Source organism: Coregonus clupeaformis, chromosome 13 (genome assembly GCF_020615455.1).
Source record: "Coregonus clupeaformis isolate EN_2021a chromosome 13, ASM2061545v1, whole genome shotgun sequence".
Taxonomy (NCBI): domain Eukaryota; kingdom Metazoa; phylum Chordata; class Actinopteri; order Salmoniformes; family Salmonidae; genus Coregonus; species Coregonus clupeaformis.
The window spans coordinates 53,644,561-53,662,116 of NC_059204.1; the positions used below are offsets into that span (position 1 = coordinate 53,644,561).

A 17,556-nucleotide genomic window follows, 5' to 3' on the forward strand; every position below is an offset into this window, starting at 1 on the left:
TTTTGCAGAGGGGTCAAATACTTATTTCCCTCATTAAAATGCAAATCAATTGATAACATTTTTGACATGCGTTTTTCTGGATTTTTTTGTTGTTGTTATTCTGTCTCTCACTGTTCAAATAAACCTACCATTAAAATTATAGACTGATCATTTCTTTGTCAGTGGGCAAATGTACAAAATCAGCAGGGGATCAAATACTTTTTTCCCTCACTGTATACACACTCTCACATTACAATAGTGCTGTCACGATACCAGAATTTTGACTTTGATACCAATACCAGGTTTAGTATTTTTCCAAAATGATACTCGAATCCACAGCAAAAAAAGAAAGCGAGGATAACTTTTTTGTAGAAATACTGTGAGAAGGTAAGTTCTCATTTCCACAGAAATTTCCCTAATAACATATTGGTAAAAATATACTTTTACCATTGCCTAAACATGGTTCATATTATCAAGCAGGTGTGTTATTAGCATTAAGCATTGTCGTCTGTAGCCTAACTGATGCAGCATAATGGCAAAATAAATAGGCTGAAGTATGCATTAGGCTTTGAGTGAGTTAAAGTGAGTTTTTCCCCTAGTCATTTCTCAGTCAATACTCATATTACGGAATGAAATTTGGCACACCGGTTCCCTAAATGGTCAGCAGATGGCGCCGCGATCCGCTCGCTAGTTTTCTTGCTGGAAAGATGTATTGAGATTTTCCATTCTCCCGTATGTATTTTCGAAGACATTTAAGAAAATCCACTATATTGTCAACCGTGACACTCAAATGACCAAGAAAGATTACATATCAGAAGTGCCTTCCGTTCGAATATCAGAGGAAGGTGTTGATGTAATTAAAAAACATTTTTTATTTTACAGGAAAGAATGAAGGTAAGCTAACTAAATTAACAAAATTACATGGGGGCTAACAGGCTAATATTATTTATTTTTTGAAGGTGAAACAGAAAAAGATAGACAACATTAGTATTACAGATCATACAGTCTAATTCAAAGTGAGAAATGCAGCATGCCCTCATTGAAAATCTATATGTTTTATGTACCGAGCTGTTACGCAAAGCTGAAACCTAGCCACTCTCCTCTCCTAACAACATTACCTAGCTACACAACATTATATCCCGATGTCATTGACACTCAATATATTTTTGTTCTCAGCCACATCTAAGCCATCAAAATTGAATTCAAGCCAGATAGCATACATTATTGAAATTGTATCGGTTTCATTAGTTGACGTTGAAACGTCAGTTGCTTGCTAGCCAGCTAGCTTGCTTGCTAGCCAGGCTCCCGGGTTAATTTCTCTTCCGAGCAGCCCACTTATGGCACAAGTATGCTAACTATCTAGCTAACTCGTTGTACCTGGACAACATTGACCCTCAACATACTTATTTTGTTCAATTATCTCAGCCATAGTCACAGTTAAATTCAAGGCAGATGAACTATCTAACAGGCATGAGCTCAGATCGGCTAAAAACGTTCATTTTGTTTAATCTAACCTACCTCTCAACTGTACGTAGCTAGCTAGTTAGCTACGTTAGCTAATCAAAACGATGCTCTTAAATGACATATAATAGCATAATGTCGTGACAGTTTCATCAAACGTAAGTAGAACGTTATAGCTATATCTATTCTTACCTTGATTGTCGGTATTAGCTACTCTTTGGCCATATGTCCAATATTATTTGGAGTCTCATCACAAAATCATACATAGATGGCTGTTGACTTATGTTGCAGTATCTTAGCCTGATTTATCCTGACTTTCTGGCAATTGTGTAATCAGGGCCCCGGTTCTAGGCATAAGTGACATAAGCGGTCGCTTAGGGGCCCCGACCCAAAACATTTGATGTGCCCTTGAGTAAGGCACTTAACCCTAATTGCTCCTGTATGTCGCTTTGGATAAGACCATCTGCTAAATTACTCAAATGTAAAATGTAGGTCGGGGGCCCCCCCAACCAAATCTCGCTAAGGGCCCCAAAAGGCTTCATAAACAACTTTTGAAATGCAAGCAACAAGTGATGAGACCAGTTACAGAAAGTATTACAATACCGAAACATAAAAAAAACATAATATTTCACTCAAGTCAACCTTCCAAACATGATTGTAATACAATCATCAGTACTATTCATATTAACCTACTGGACCTCCTTAGCACAAACAAGAACATGAAACAAAGATTATTCACTTTATTTTAAATGATGATGTAATGGTGAATTAATCACACATTGTTGAATGTGGTAGCTGCAAGCTGTCTCTGTTTACATCCCTCTCAGTCCAATCACCAATGACTGCTATAGTAGAGGAAGAGAGGTTACAATATAAAAGGGTGGGGGGGCTAGATGGAGGTTAAGATCTCATGGAGTGTTACCCTTTTGTAGTGTATTAACCAGATAGTTATTAGAATCAGGTGCGCTAGTTTAGGGTTGGAGAAAACCTACCATTCGGTAACTCCAGGAGAGCCCTGTATCAGATCAAGCTGTTGATTCCATCTCGATCTGGTCATCTTCATCGTGGTACTCCAGCACTCAGGGGCCTGATTGGTCTCACACCTTTTCCCCAGCCCCAGCTAACTAAACTAATTACATTCTGAGGACTAGAGTCCCCTAGAGAATCACCTGAAAAACATAAATTACTTTGTTTGCAAACTGTAGCAACACTGAAACGTTTTAAAAACCAAGCAATGCTCTCATATCTAAACTACATGCTTGTGGTCGGCAAAGAAAGCTAACAGGTACACCCTACAAACATTCAATGAAGTATAGTTAATGTGTTCAAAGAGTTGGATCATGTCTACGTACGGTAGCCAGGTAGAGGTGAGGTGGGGGGAATGTGATTAGTCTATATAGAACAGTGTTTCTTAATCCTGTTCTTGGGGACCTAGCACTACACAGCCCATTCAAATGATCAACTTATCAAGATGATTTGAATCAGGTATGTAGTGCTAATGCAAAAACAGTGTATCTTCCTCCACTGTCCATCTCCCACAATGGGCTTAAACCAGTGATCCTCTGCTCGCAAACACACGTGACCATCCTCCTTGACAACATACCAACAGTTTGAGCTACCCAAAAGGTACCAATTGGATGGCTCCATCCGCGACATTGAGTTTACGGAACTTTTTTAACTCTGTTACACTAATACATGATCACATACAAATGTTTATGTCTGTCATTCCTCTCGTGACCCACCTGCCCTCGGCACTACTCATTCATGTCGACTCTCTCTTAGACCATGGTACTGTAATTGTACTCCTCAGTTTTGCCTTCATCGTTCTTCAGTGAGACGAGGTGGTGGTACTGGGGGGTCATCATTTAAATTGAATTAATTAGATTAGAATTTGGGTGTGTTGTCCTGCCTTCTGTTTTCCTGCAGCAGGGTTCAAAGTCATGCTAATTCAGGTTGGGGGTGAGTTCCCTCTAGAATTTGGTTAGAAGGGCACTGAATTCACTCATACTTTGAGAATCTTGTTAGAAAGCCTCCTGTGTGTATTCCTAGTTTATAGAGTAATTATTTGATTGACTACACGTTCATAATTTTGTACGTCTATTGGTAAAGATCATTTACACTATAGGCTACTCATAGAATTATACAGGATTTCACTTTACATCTCTGGCTAAGATAGACTTTATAAATTAAAGCTTAGACTATGGTTGCTATTGTCACACCCTGGCTCTGGGACTCATTATGTTGAGCCAGGGTGTGTTCATTCTATGTGTTCTGTTTCTATGTTGGGTGTTCTAGGTTGTTTATTTCTATGTTGGCCTGAGTGACTCCCAATCAGAGGCAACGAGTGTCAGCTGTTGGCTGGTTGTCTCTGATTGGGAGCCATATTTAAACTGTCTGTTTTCTCTTTGGGTTTGTGGGTTTTTGTTCCGTGTTCGGTCATTGATACCGTGGACGTCACGAGTCGTGTTTTGTTTTTGTATTTTTGACGCTTTAACTAATTAAAGTCATGTTTGTTCATCACGCTGCGCCTTGGTCTACTCCTTACCTCGATCGTGACAGAAAAACCCACCATGCAACGACCAAGCAGCGTGTCCAGGGGCAGCTCTTGGGCTGGACATGGGAGGAAGCGCCGGGAGAAGAGACGGTGGAGGCGCGCCGTAGAGAGGAGCAACGGCGTGATCAGGGTCGCTGCCGGGCGGTCGAGAGGCAACCCCAGAAAATTTTTTAGGGGGGCACACGGCATGGACGACGGGGCTGACGGAGGCAAAAGAGGGGCGGATTCTGGAGGCCACCAGGTTACGGATACACCGCCCTGTACGTCCTGTGCGGATGCCTCACACAGAGTGTGTGAGGGTAGGCATTCAGCCAGGACGGGTGGTGGCCGCTCTTCACTCCAGGGCTCCTATCCGTCTCCACAGCCCGGTTCGGCCTGTCCCTGCTCCACGCACCAAGCCTACGGTGTGCGTCGCCAGCCCAGTCCGGCCTGTCCCTGCTCTACGCACCAAGCCTACGGTGTGCGTCGCCAGCCCGGTCCGGCCTGTCCCTGCTCCACGCACCAAGCCTACGGTGTGCGTCGACAGCCCAGCCCGGCCTGTCCCTGCTCCACGCACCAAGCCTACGGTGTGCGTCGCCAGCCCAGTCCGGCCTGTCCCTGCTCCACGCACCAAGCCAGGGGTGCGAGTCGCCAGCCCGGCCCGGCCTGTTCCTGCCACTCGCACTAAGCCAGGGGTGCGAGAAGTCAGCCTGGTAAGGCCCGTTCCTCCTCCACGCACCAAGCCAGGGGTGCGAGTCGTCAGCCTGGTAAGGCCCGTCCCTCCTCCACGCACCAAGCCTACGGTGTGCGTCGCCAGCCCAGTCCGGCCTGTCCCTGCTCCACGCACCAAGCCAGGGGTGCGAGTCGCCAGCCCGGCCCGGCCTGTTCCTGCCACTCGCACTAAGCCAGGGGTGCGAGAAGTCAGCCTGGTAAGGCACGTTCCTCCTCCACGCACCAAGCCAGGGGTGCGAGTCGTCAGCCTGGTAAGGCCCGTCCCTCCTCCACGCACCAAGCCAGGGGTGCGAGTCGTCAGCCTGGTAAGGCCCGTCACTCCTCCACGCACCAAGCCAGGGGTGCGCGTCGTCAGCCTGGTAAGGCCCGTTCCTCCTCCACGCACCAAGCCAGGGGTGCGCGTCGTCAGTCCAGCACAACCCGTGCCTGGGTCACCGGTGCCTGGTAAGGTACCGGTCAACTGCTCCACTATGGAGCTGAAGCTGACCGCTCCTGCTAAGTCCAGTTCGGCTCCAGCCGGCGGGGCCAGACTGGACCAGGGGCGCTATGGGGGGTGTATTGGAGGGTGGTGGTCAAGGCCGGAGCCAGAACCGCCGCCGAGGAGGTATGCCCGCCCAGCCCTCCCCTGTTTTGTTTAGTTGAGGCGCGGTCGCAGTCCGCGCCTTTAGGGGGGGGTACTGTCACACCCTGGCTCTGGGACTCATTATGTTGAGCCAGGGTGTGTTCATTCTATGTGTTCTGTTTCTATGTTGGGTGTTCTAGGTTGTTTATTTCTATGTTGGCCTGAGTGACTCCCAATCAGAGGCAACGAGTGTCAGCTGTTGGCTGGTTGTCTCTGATTGGGAGCCATATTTAAACTGTCTGTTTTCTCTTTGGGTTTGTGGGTTTTTGTTCCGTGTTCGGTCATTGATACCGTGGACGTCACGAGTCGTGTTTTGTTTTGTATTTTTGACGCTTTAACTAATTAAAGTCATGTTTGTTCATCACGCTGCGCCTTGGTCTACTCCTTACCTCGATCGTGACAGCTATTAACCGCTCATAAGTGCCATAAGCCTTTTAATAATCACAAAGTCAATGCACAACATTTTCTTATCAGAATGTATGGCTCTCTCCCTGTTGCACTCGCAACATGATTGCGCCTCGAGAGGAATATTTATTTCTCACATGGAACGCACAACAACAAGCTGACTAGGTAAATAGTTAAACTATTCTACTATGGGGTTGTCGGATTTTGCTGTTCGTTACTCGTTTTGTTGGCAGAGGCCCTATAACTCTGTTTTCTCCCCCACTCCTTGCGTTTCAAAAGTGGCTTGCGCTATGTCAGCTGACTCACCATTGCATGCCCAAGAGCAGGTAGCTAGCTAGCCTACTATAAGAAACCTAGCCTACTACTGCGAATTTTGTAGTAGGCTTGAGAAAATTCGGACAAATTACTAGACAGATGTGATTCTCTCAGTCAGTATACTACGTGAGACACATTTGATTGAAGTACCGAAATTAACAAAAAATGCTAGTACCGAACCGTTTTTCATGTTGTAGTATCAGAAACTTCGGTCAAACGTGCAACACTACATTACGATTGATCAAATCTGTAGTCTGTATAATATTGTCTAGTCTGTGTAAAAATCTTTCTATAATTCCATACCGACCACTCAGTCACTTACAGTACATCATATTTATACACACATTCTTTACTAGTGTATACACTAATCTACACATACAAGTAGACTTATGAATGTGTTGTGTACTACAGGAGGCAGTGAGTCTTCTGTCGGGTCACTCCTGTCTGCCTCCTGGCTCCAGTGTAACGTTGGCCCAGGCCACTCTACTGCTCAGTGATCTGAGAGGGACAGGCAGCCAGGCCCTACACCTCCTCACACAGAAACTACTACAGCAACAGGTCTGTCAGACATAGTCCCTCCAACTTCTCTTTCTCCCCTCATGACTCCAACCACGGTCTTATTTTCTGAACTTTTTTTCTGAACCACAACAGGCTCGAATCGAAGTATGGTTAACTCAGAAAAATTACAAATAAATCCTTGTCTCTCCTCTCCACCACTCTCTTGTTCATTATTTCTTTGCATTGTCCCTCGATTAACTTACCTGACTGCCTGTATTACAGTCGGAACACTGATTTTTCTTAATGTGTGTGTATTGTCTCTTCTCAGCTGTGTGTGTTGGGGGAGAGTGTGTCATTGGGAGAGAGTGGCAGAGTAATCCTCCCTCCAGCCCCTGGTCTCTCTAACATCTACCTCCCACATCTCCCACTACTGGCCAAGGCCACCATGCGCCTGGGTATGATTCATACTGTACCACAGTTCTCAAACGTTTCAACCCAGTAACTGTAATACACATAGGTCCTTGAAGATGCCAGACCTACCTGTATGTGGACCTATCTTATGAACAATCACTTAATCAGTCTCTCTATCTGTTCTTACAGGTCACTGCTTGGCTGTACAGGCCATGACCAGCGCCCCTGCCTCCAGCGTGTCTAGCCCCACAAGCTCCTCTACCCCCTGGGTGTGTGCTCAGGAGGTGCTGCAGTCAGCCCTGCTCCTTTCCCAGGCCTGTGCTACCAGAGACAGACAGCTGGAGGCTGATATCCTCTACTGCAAGGGTAAGACATTTATTTCCAACCTTATTCAATCACGAGATGAGATATGTATGTGTGCATATGTGTATCAATCTGCTCATTGAATGTCAGAGTGACCTTAGTTGGATGATCTTTGGTGTGTGTGTGTCCAGGGATGGTGGAGCGCTGTCTGATGTCTCTCAGTGACTTCCAGCCTCAGACAGTTGCAGTGACACTACTGGAGAGCATCAATATCTCTCTGTCCCAGAGTCACAATCTACAGTAAGTCACCTACAGTAGTGTGTATGGTCATCTTTGAGAGTAGTATACGGAACTCCTCAAACACCAGTGTGCTTGTTTGACTGAAGCATGTGTGTTGTGTGTGTCAGGCTGATCCGTAAGTGTTATCTGGAGATGGCCTTAGTGTACCTGCACCAGTGGGAGCAGAGCAGCCCAGCACCTCAGGACCAGCAGAACCCCGTCCCACCTTCACCACCTAAAAAGGCCATACTGAAGGTACCTGTTGTGCTTCCGCAGGGCAGTATTTTTCTATTGAGAGGAGTATGTATGTGTATGCCTGCATCATGGCGTGTGTGTGTTTGTCTCTTTTCAGCCTCCAGGTTGGAAGCGTGTCAGGACTACTCTGAACAGAGGCCTGACTCCAGGGGAGGCCTACTTATTGCTCTACTGGGTCTCTGTTAGAGCTGCTACTAAGGTAAATAGACTGAACACACACAAACACACACACACACACACACACACACACACACACACACACACACACACACACACACACACACACACACACACACACACACATAATGTTGTGTGTGTTCCTCAGGCGTCTGAAGCCATGTCCACATGTAGCCAGCTGTGTGGTAGTACCGGAGCTAAAGGAGGACACCTGCCTCTCATCTCCCTCAAGGTCCTGCCTGACTTTGCCTCCAACGACCTGCTCAACCCCTGTGGTAAACAAACATCCCCCACTACACTACCACCACTACTACCATTATGTCCTTTAGCCAGGGCTACATCTAGTCTTACAATAACAGCCATTATAAAAGTCGTGTTCGTGTTAGATTGTGATCTACATCGTTAGCAGTTCTGTAATGTTCTCTCCTCTTTATGAGGAAAGGAGATATCATGCCTTGTTGGGTGCCTTTATGGAAATCGCAACAGTGCTGGTTACCATATTTGTAATGTCTGTCTGTGTGTTGTGTGACTCTACCAGGAGGGATAGACGTGATGATGAGGACTGTCTCCAGCCCGTCTCCAGAGCTTGATCCTGGGCTGAGCAGCAGGAAACGCTCCCAACTCACATGGGTCCACCTGTCCCGCTACTACAAACACCTGTTCAACCTGCAGCACATCGCCATGCGCCCAGGTACACTACACAGAGCTGTGTGTGTGTATCACAGTAAATAATTTTGTTAACTGACGTTCAGAGATGTTTATCTCTGTGTGTGCCTGCGTGCTTGCCTACGTGTGTGTGTGTGTTCCAGTGGTGCCCCAGTGTGTGGAGGGCCTGGTGTCCCAGTCAGAAGACAGTAGTTTGGCGCTGAGGTTGGTTCAGCTCCAGACCTTCTTCTGTTCCCACATGGTGGCCTACAGAGAGTCCTGCTGCGCCCCTGAACCACCCACTGAAATCATCATGCAGCCACAGATTATACAGGTACACACACTAATAGACAGTATGGGCTGAATCCTAAAGAGATGCATGCATATACTGTACCATGGCTTGTACTGGGATGTTTATTCAAGTTAGCCCTGGCTTCATCACCTTGAATCTGAAGGCTGCCTTCTGGGGTTATCCACAGTTGAGGTGTGAATTGAATGCTGTTGTATGTTGATGTTTGTGTGTGTGTTAAAGATGTGTCCCACAGTGAGAGGCACTATGGGAGCTCAGATGTACCCCTGGTCCTTTGCTGACAGGAAGCAGCTGTGTATCCAGTGGCACCGGCCTGCTCTCAGCCCCACCCAGGAAGACACGGACACGGTACAATACACAACACACACACACTCTTCATCTAACCACACACAGTCATCAACCATAAAATTAGCTAGCCTGGTCTCAGATCTGTTTGTGCTATCTTACCAACTCCTAGTCACTTATTGTCACGCCAAACAGGTTGGTAACCACTGCCTTACAGGGTTGTCTTTGACAGTGTTTCTCCGTTTCTCTCTGTGTTCGTCAGGTCATGCTGCTGTTTGGTCTGAACAAAGTGCCACTGTCGGCCATGAGGGCAACAGCCTGCGCTGTCATAGAGCTGCAGTGTGGACAGAAACTCGTCAGCATGGCAAAGTAGGTAACTGCTTTCCATGTACAGCAGCCTAGGTGCTAGGGGCGAGATGGAGCTATCACCATATTGTAGCGTCTAACGAGTGGCTAATATGGTTAGTTTAGGAGCTGGAAGTGGATATGGGACTGGCCACATCTGTATCCATTCTCTCTGTAATAATTCTTACAGTATCTCTTACAGTATCTCTCCCTAAACCCTTTTGTCTTATCTACTTCAGTTGAATTCACTAACCGTATTTAACTATGAAGAACAGCATCTACATTAAATGAATCTTATATAGCTAACTAAATGTAATGTAACCTCTGTGACCACCAGCACCACCCCATGTGTTCTTCTCTAGACTGTGCACGGTCCATGCTCAGCTGGCCTCAGCCTGTGTTGGGGGTAACATCTCCTCTCCGCCTGCTGCCAGTAGCGCCCCCTCCTCCCCCAGCCCCAAGATGGAGAGGCAACGCCGCACCAAGATCCCAGACAAGGCTGTTACCTCCAGCCCTCCCATACAGGTCTGTGTGGTACTGGTTACGGCTCTGACACGCCTTATTCCATGCCTTATATCCACATTCACACATGTTAACAGTGATGGAAAAAGCACTCAATTGTCATACTTGAGTAAAAGTAAAGATACCTTAATACACTGAACAAAAATAAACGCAACAATTAAAATAAATTCATTAGGCCCTAATCTCTGGATTTCACATGACTGGGCATACAGATATGCATATGTTGGTCACAGATACAGTGGGGAAAAAAAGTATTTAGTCAGCCACCAACTGTGCAAGTTCTCCCACTTAAAAAGATGAGAGAGGCCTGTAATTTTCATAATAGGTACACGTCAACTATGACAGACAAATTGAGAAAAGAAAAATCCAGAAAATCACATTGTAGGATTTTTTATGAATTTATTTGCAAATTATGGTGGAAAATAAGTATTTGGTCACCTACAAACAAGCAAGATTTCTGGCTCTCACAGACCTGTAACTTCTTCTTTTAGAGGCTCCTCTGTCCTCCACTCATTACCTGTATTAATGGCACCTGTTTGAACTTGTTATCAGTATAAAAGACACCTGTCCACAACCTCAAACAGTCACACTCCAAACTCCACTATGGCCAAGACCAAAGAGCTGTCAAAGGACACCAGAAACAAAATTGTAGACCTGCACCAGGCTGGGAAGACTGAATCTGCAATAGGTAAGCAGCTTGGTTTGAAGAAATCAACTGTGGGAGCAATTATTAGGAAATGGAAGACATACAAGACCACTGATAATCTCCCTCGATCTGGGGCTCCACGCAAGATCTCACCCCGTGGGGTCCAAATGATCACAAGAACGGTGAGCAAAAATCCCAGAACCACACGGGGAACCTAGTGAATGACCTGCAGAGAGCTGGGACCAAAGTAACAAAGCCTACCATCAGTAACACACTACGCCGCCAGGGACTCAAATCCTGCAGTGGCAGACGTGTCCCCCTGCTTAAGCCAGTACATGTCCAGGCCCGTCTGAAGTTTGCTAGAGTGCATTTGGATGATCCAGAAGAGGATTGGGAGAATGTCATATGGTCAGATGAAACCAAAATAGAACTTTTTGGTAAAAACTCAAGTTGTCGTGTTTGGAGGACAAAGTTGCATCCAAAGAACACCATACCTACTGTGAAGCATGGGGGTGGAAACATCATGCTTTGGGGCTGTTTTTCTGCAAAGGGACCAGGATGACTGATCCGTGTAAAGGAAAGAATGAATGGGGCCATGTATCGTGAGATTTTGAGTGAAAACCTCCTTCCATCAGCAAGGGCATTGAAGATGAAACGTGGCTGGGTCTTTCAGCATGACAATGATCCCAAACACACCGCCCGGAAAACGAAGGAGTGGCTTTGTAAGAAGCATTTCAAGGTCCTGGAGTGGCCTAGCCAGTCTCCAGATCTCAACCCCATAGAAAATCTTTGGAGGGAGTTGAAAGTCTGTGTTGCCCAGCGACAGCCCCAAAACATCACTGCTCTAGAGGAGATCTGCATGGAGGAATGGGCCAAAATACCAGCAGCAGTGTGTGAAAACCTTGTGAAGACTTACAGAAAACGTTTGACCTGTGTCATTGCCAACAAAGGGTATATAACAAAGTATTGAGAAACTTTTGTTATTGACCAAATACTTATTTTCCACCATAATTTGCAAATAAATTCATTAAAAATCCTACAATGTGATTTTCTGGATTTTCTTTTCTCATTTTGTCTGTCATAGTTGACGTGTACCTATGATGAAAATTACAGGCCTCTCTCATCTTTTTAAGTGGGAGAACTTGCACAATTGGTGGCTGACTAAATACTTTTTTTCCCCACTGTACCTTTTTAAAAAAAAAGTAGGGGCGTGGATCAGAAAACCAGTCAGTATCTGATATGACCACCATTTGCCTCATACAGCGTGACACATCTCCTTCGCATAGAGTTGATCAGGCTGTTCATTGTGGCCTGTGGAAAATTGTCCCACTCCTCTTCAATGGCTGTGCGAAGATGCTGGATATTGGCGGGAACTGGAACACGCTGTCATACACGTCGATCCAGAGCATCCCAAACATGCTCAATGGGTGACATGTATGGTGAGTATGAAGGCCATGGAAGAACTGGGACATTTTCAGCTTCTAGGAATTGTGTACAGATCCTTGCGACATGGGGCCGTGCATTATCATGCTGAAACATGTGATGAATGGCACGACAATGGGCCTCCGGATATCATCACGGTATGTATAAAATGCAATTGTGTTCGTTGCCCGTAGCTTATGCCTGCCCATACCATAAGCCCACCACCACCATGGGACACTGTTCACAACGTTGATCACACGAAGCCATACACGCTGTCGGCAACCTGCCTGATACAGTTGAAACCGGAATTCATCCATGAAGAGCACACTTCTCCAGTGTGCCAATGGCCATCGAAGGTGAGCATTTGCCCACTGAAGTCGGTTACGACACCGAACTGCAGTCAGGACAATGAGCACGCAGATGAACTTTCCTGAGACGGTTTCTGACAGTTTGTGCAGACATTTTACGGTTGTGCAAACCCACAGTTTCATCAGCTGTCTGGGTGGCTGGTCTCAGACGATCCCGCAGGTGAAGAAGCCGGATGTGGAGGTCCTGGGCTGGCGTGGTTACACGGGGTCTGTGGTTGTGAGGCCTGTTGGGCGTACTGCCAAATTCTCTAAAACAACGTTGGAGAGAAATGGTAGAGAAATTAATATTCAATTATCTGGCAACAGCTCTGGTGGACATTCCTGCAGTCAGCATGCCAATTGCACGCTCCCTCAACTTGAGACATATGTGACATTGTGTTGCGTGACAAAACTGCACATTTTAGAGTGGCCTTTTATTGTCCCCAGCACAAGGTGCACCTGTGTAATGATCATGCCGTTTTAATCAGCTTCTTGATATGCCACACCTGTCAGGTGGACGGATTATCTTGGCAAAGGAGAAATGCTCACTAACAGAGATGTAAACACATTTGTGCACATTTGAGAGAAATACTGTAAGCTTTTTGTGGTTATGGAACATTTCTGGGATCTTTTATTTCAGCTCATGAAACATGGGACCAACACTTTACATCTTGAGTTTATATTTTTGTTCACTAATGAAGGTGTGGCGGAGGTGTGTCTACAGATACACTGTATTCAAACCTTGACTTAATTCCCTAATAATTCCACCAACTTTACGAGTGAGTGAATAAAGTCTAGCGAACCTACCGATTCCAAGTGGAAAAAATATAGAAATAACACCATTCTCCATGAACTGTAATTTATAACTTGATAAGAGCTGTTGGTAAGAGCTAGGTAAATGAGTGATCTGTTTGGATAAGGGAATTGTAAATATTAATGACACTTGGTTTAGATATATTTTACCTTATTGCTGGAGACAAATGTGAAACCAGTCATATGGCAGCAAACTGAAGCATATCAACATTCCCACAATAAAGTTTATGAAATGCTGTGTCATTATGCAGAATTTAAATTGTACAGCCTATTAACTTGCATGGATGGGCACTCGAATGTCTACGCTGACTTTCTCTGTTTCCTATTTCCATCATGTTAAATATCACTATCAGTATCAACTGTCAGTAGGCATAATAATAACACATATTCAACTGCCAATTTACTGGTACACTACATGGTATGTGGACACCATTTCAAATTAGTGTTTTTGGCTATTTCAGCCACACTGGTTGCTGACAGGTGTATAAAATTGAGCACACCGCCATGCAATCTCCATAGACAAACATTGGCAGTAAAATGGCCCGTACTGAAAAGCTCAGTGACTTTCAACGTGGCACCGTCATAGGATGCCACCTTTCCAACAAGTCAGTTAGTCAAATTTCTGCCCTGCTAGAGCTGCCCCGGTCAACAGGCCTTTATGGTAGAGTGGCCAGACAGAAGCCACTCCTCAGTAAAAGGCACATGACAGCCTGCTTGGAGTTTGCTAAAAGACCCCTAAAGGACTCTCAGACCATGAGAAACAAGATTCTCTGGTCTGATGAAACAAAGATTGAACTCCTTGGCCTGAATGCCAAACGTCACGTCTGGAGGAAACCTGGCACCATCCCTACGCTGAAGCAGGGTGGTGGCAGCATCATGTTGTGGGTATGTTTTTCAGCAGCAGGGACTGGGAGACTAGTCAGGATCGAGGGAAAGATGAACAGAGCAAAGTGCAGAGAGATCCTTGATGAAAACCTGCTCCAAAGCGCTCAGGACCTCAGACTGGGGGGAAGGTTCACCTTCCGACAGGACAACGACCCTAAGCATACAGCCAAGGCAACGCAGGAGTGGCTTTCGGGACAAGTCTCTGAATGTCCTTGAGTGGCCCAGCCAGAGCCCAGACTTAAACCCGATCGAACATCTCTGGAGAGAAAATAGCTGTGCAACGACACTCCTCATCCAACCTGATAGAGCTTGAGAGGATCTGCAGAGAAGAATGGGAGAAACTCCCCAAATACAAGTGTGTCAAGCTTGTAGCGTCATACCCAAGAAGACTCGAGGCTGTAATCGCTGCCAAAGGTGCTTCAACAAAGTACTGAGTAAAGGGTCTGAATACTTATGTAAATGTGATATTTCCGTTTTTTATTTTGAATACATTTTATAAAAACCTGTTTTTGCTTTGTTATTATGGGGTATTGTGTGTAGATTGATGAGGGGGGGGAAAACAATTTAATCCATTTTAGAATAAGGATGTAACCTAACAAAAGGTGGAAAAAGTCAAGGGGTCTGAATACTTTCTGAATGCACTGTATATTTTGTGCGTCAAGGCTCTCCAAACCAGTTTTTTTTATGATTCATACATACTTTCCTAACCTTAAAATTTCCCTAAATAATCTACCAGTTGGTGTTGGAACTATATTTAGATGGATTTCTTTCAGTGATCCCTATTTTCTGAACCCGTTCTCTCGATGTATTCTAGTCTGTCGACACAATTCTAATTAAAAGGTATACCGTATTTCAAGGGATGGCTTAAGATAAATTTACTAAAAACCCTATTTAATGAAAACTCCACAAGAAAATCTGTTGGCCAGCAAGTGGGAGGGTTTTCAGTGGTTGAATGACATTTATTTAGTTTGCGCAAGGGAACCATGCCTGCAAAGCCCGTTACGCACCTTCATAAGGTAAGTATGAATACAAACTGCTGAGAAGTGCATAGGAAATTGGAATCGGGCCCAATATGCATAGTATTTTTGAAGGGGGTCTGAATACTTTCCGAATGCACTGTATTATTATATCTGACTAACATTTTAGAACCTTATAGTCCCACGGTCTCGATTTGTAATTGAACAAGTCATTGCATATATATATATACAGTGGGGAGAACAAGTATTTGATACACTGCCGATTTTGCAGGTTTTCCTACTTAAAGCATGTAGAGGTCTGTAATTTTCCCGGACCCTAGGCTACTATACATTTCCCCATGTGTGCAACTTCTGTAAGTGCCTCTAATCTACTGCTCTATGCCACTACGCAAATGTGATGATATGCATGCAATACTTTATAATAAAGGTGATTTTTTTTCCCTCATGCGTTCTGGTACCTCAGAACTCCCCGGTCACCCCCCTCTAACACTCACTTTTTGTTCCGGCACCTCCCGATTTACAAATTAAGCACTGGTCAACAGTACATGTAAGTGAATCTGTGTATTAGTGAGCACATGTTTTGTGTGTTGGTTGGTTGTTTCAGATGCTACAGGAGAAGACCAGGTGCTGCTGTGCTGCTATAAAGGATTTACTACAACCTGGTTCAGAGGCAGCTGTTCTCACTGAGGTAAGCTAAACACACCACACACTGATTCAACACCCCCGAAGTTCACATACTTGTGTCGTGGAAATTACCACTAAGGACTCAAAGTCCAAGTTAAATGAACAGATCTTTGTTATCATGGCCGGAGAGGTTATAACAAACTTAATGCTCAGAGTAAAAGTCTGTCAGAAGCTCTGAAGGGATGCTCTCCCTTCAGCACTCTTTATACTCATGCACAAACGAGGCGTCTCTGCCTTCAGGGTGAAATAGGCTGATCATAACCTTGCACACACAGTTTCTAGGCATTGGGCCAAAGTAACAATGTGTTCCCTTCTTTCTGTTCTTCTATCAATCCTTTCCCTGAGAGCAAAGTCACAGAACATCCTAACACAATAACAAGAAACAATACACTACATGTAGTCACGCATTTGCAGAGACATAGAAAACACTAGAAATGTCCACTTGGACAAACCTAAAACGTACTGTACTGTAGATGCTTACTATGGCTTGAATGTGTGAAACATTTGATCTTATGCCTCTTCCATGGCATTTATATAACCCTTTTACCCTGTTAACTTTGATAGACATGCAGATATTACTTGTGAAATGATTCCCTCTCTCTGTGTGCCAGGTTCCGTTTGAGGCCAGCCTACATAGTCTGTGTGATCTGGAGCGCTGCTTCAACCCAGCCAGTGGAGCCACTGTGGAGGAAAACACACTGATAACATGGCTCATGTCCCTGCTAGTCTGATACCCTATCCGGTCTATGGACCAGCACAGCACCGTAGAAAAAGACAAACCCAATGACATGAATCAAATGGCCAAGACCAAAGATAGCATACTGCACCTACCTAGCTAAGTGACTTCATCAGACTCTTTCACTCTGAAATAAATGAGCATGGATAAAGATGATTTTTGTAAAAACTAAATTAAAGTGCTTACATTTTAATTTATTATTCTTTATTCATGTACAGTCGTGGTCAAAAGTTTTGAGAATGACACAAATACTAATTTTCACAAAGTCTGCTGCCTCAGTTTTGATGATGGCAATTTGCATATACTCCAGAATGTCATGAAGAGTGATCAGATGAATTGCAAAGTCTGTCTTTGCCATGAAAAAAAACCATTTCCACTGCATTTCAGCCCTGCCACAAAAGGACCAGCTGCCATCATGTCAGTGATTCTCTCGTTAACACAGGTGAGAGTGTTGACGAGGACAAGGCTGGAGATCACTCTGTCATGCCGATTGAGTTAGAATAATAGACTGGAAGCGTTAAAAGGAGGGTGGTGCTTAAAATCATTGTTCTTCCTCTGTTAACCATGGTTACCTGCAAGGAAACACGTGCCGTCATCATTGCTTTGCACAAAAATGGCTTCACAGGCAAGGATATTGCTGCTAGTAAGATTGCACCTAAATCAACCATTTATCGGATCATCTACAACTTCAAGGAGAGAGGTTCAATTGTTGTGAAGAAGGCGTCAGGGCGCCCAAGAAAGTCCAGCAAGCGCCAGGACCGTCTCCTAAAGTTGATTCAGCTGCAGGATCGGGGCACCACCAGTGCAGAGCTTGCTCAGGAATGGCAGCAGGCAGGTGTGAGTGCATCTGCACGCACAGTGAGGCGAAAACTTTTGGAGGATGGCCTGGTGTCAAGAAGGGCAGCAAAGAAGCCACTTCTCTCCAGGAAAAACAACAGGGACAGACTGATATTCTGCAAAAGGTACAGG

The 17,556-nt window shown here is 45.1% G+C and overlaps 1 protein-coding gene across 1 annotated transcript in view; it reads left to right on the forward strand.

Moving 5' to 3' along the window:
• Window positions 1-16,780, forward strand: part of cfap54 (cilia and flagella associated protein 54) — a 147,171-nt gene extending 130,391 nt beyond the window's left edge. The window contains exons 54-67 of the mRNA XM_045224515.1: window positions 6,459-6,605; window positions 6,874-7,000; window positions 7,146-7,322; window positions 7,451-7,559; window positions 7,667-7,793; window positions 7,891-7,992; window positions 8,119-8,245; window positions 8,509-8,661; window positions 8,780-8,949; window positions 9,148-9,273; window positions 9,473-9,579; window positions 9,918-10,080; window positions 15,772-15,855; window positions 16,463-16,780. Of these exons, the coding sequence (XP_045080450.1) occupies window positions 6,459-6,605; window positions 6,874-7,000; window positions 7,146-7,322; window positions 7,451-7,559; window positions 7,667-7,793; window positions 7,891-7,992; window positions 8,119-8,245; window positions 8,509-8,661; window positions 8,780-8,949; window positions 9,148-9,273; window positions 9,473-9,579; window positions 9,918-10,080; window positions 15,772-15,855; window positions 16,463-16,582 (1,839 nt within the window). The 3' untranslated portion in view covers window positions 16,583-16,780. The remainder of the gene's footprint in view (window positions 1-6,458; window positions 6,606-6,873; window positions 7,001-7,145; window positions 7,323-7,450; window positions 7,560-7,666; window positions 7,794-7,890; window positions 7,993-8,118; window positions 8,246-8,508; window positions 8,662-8,779; window positions 8,950-9,147; window positions 9,274-9,472; window positions 9,580-9,917; window positions 10,081-15,771; window positions 15,856-16,462) is intronic.
• Window positions 16,781-17,556: the final 776 nt, after the last annotated feature.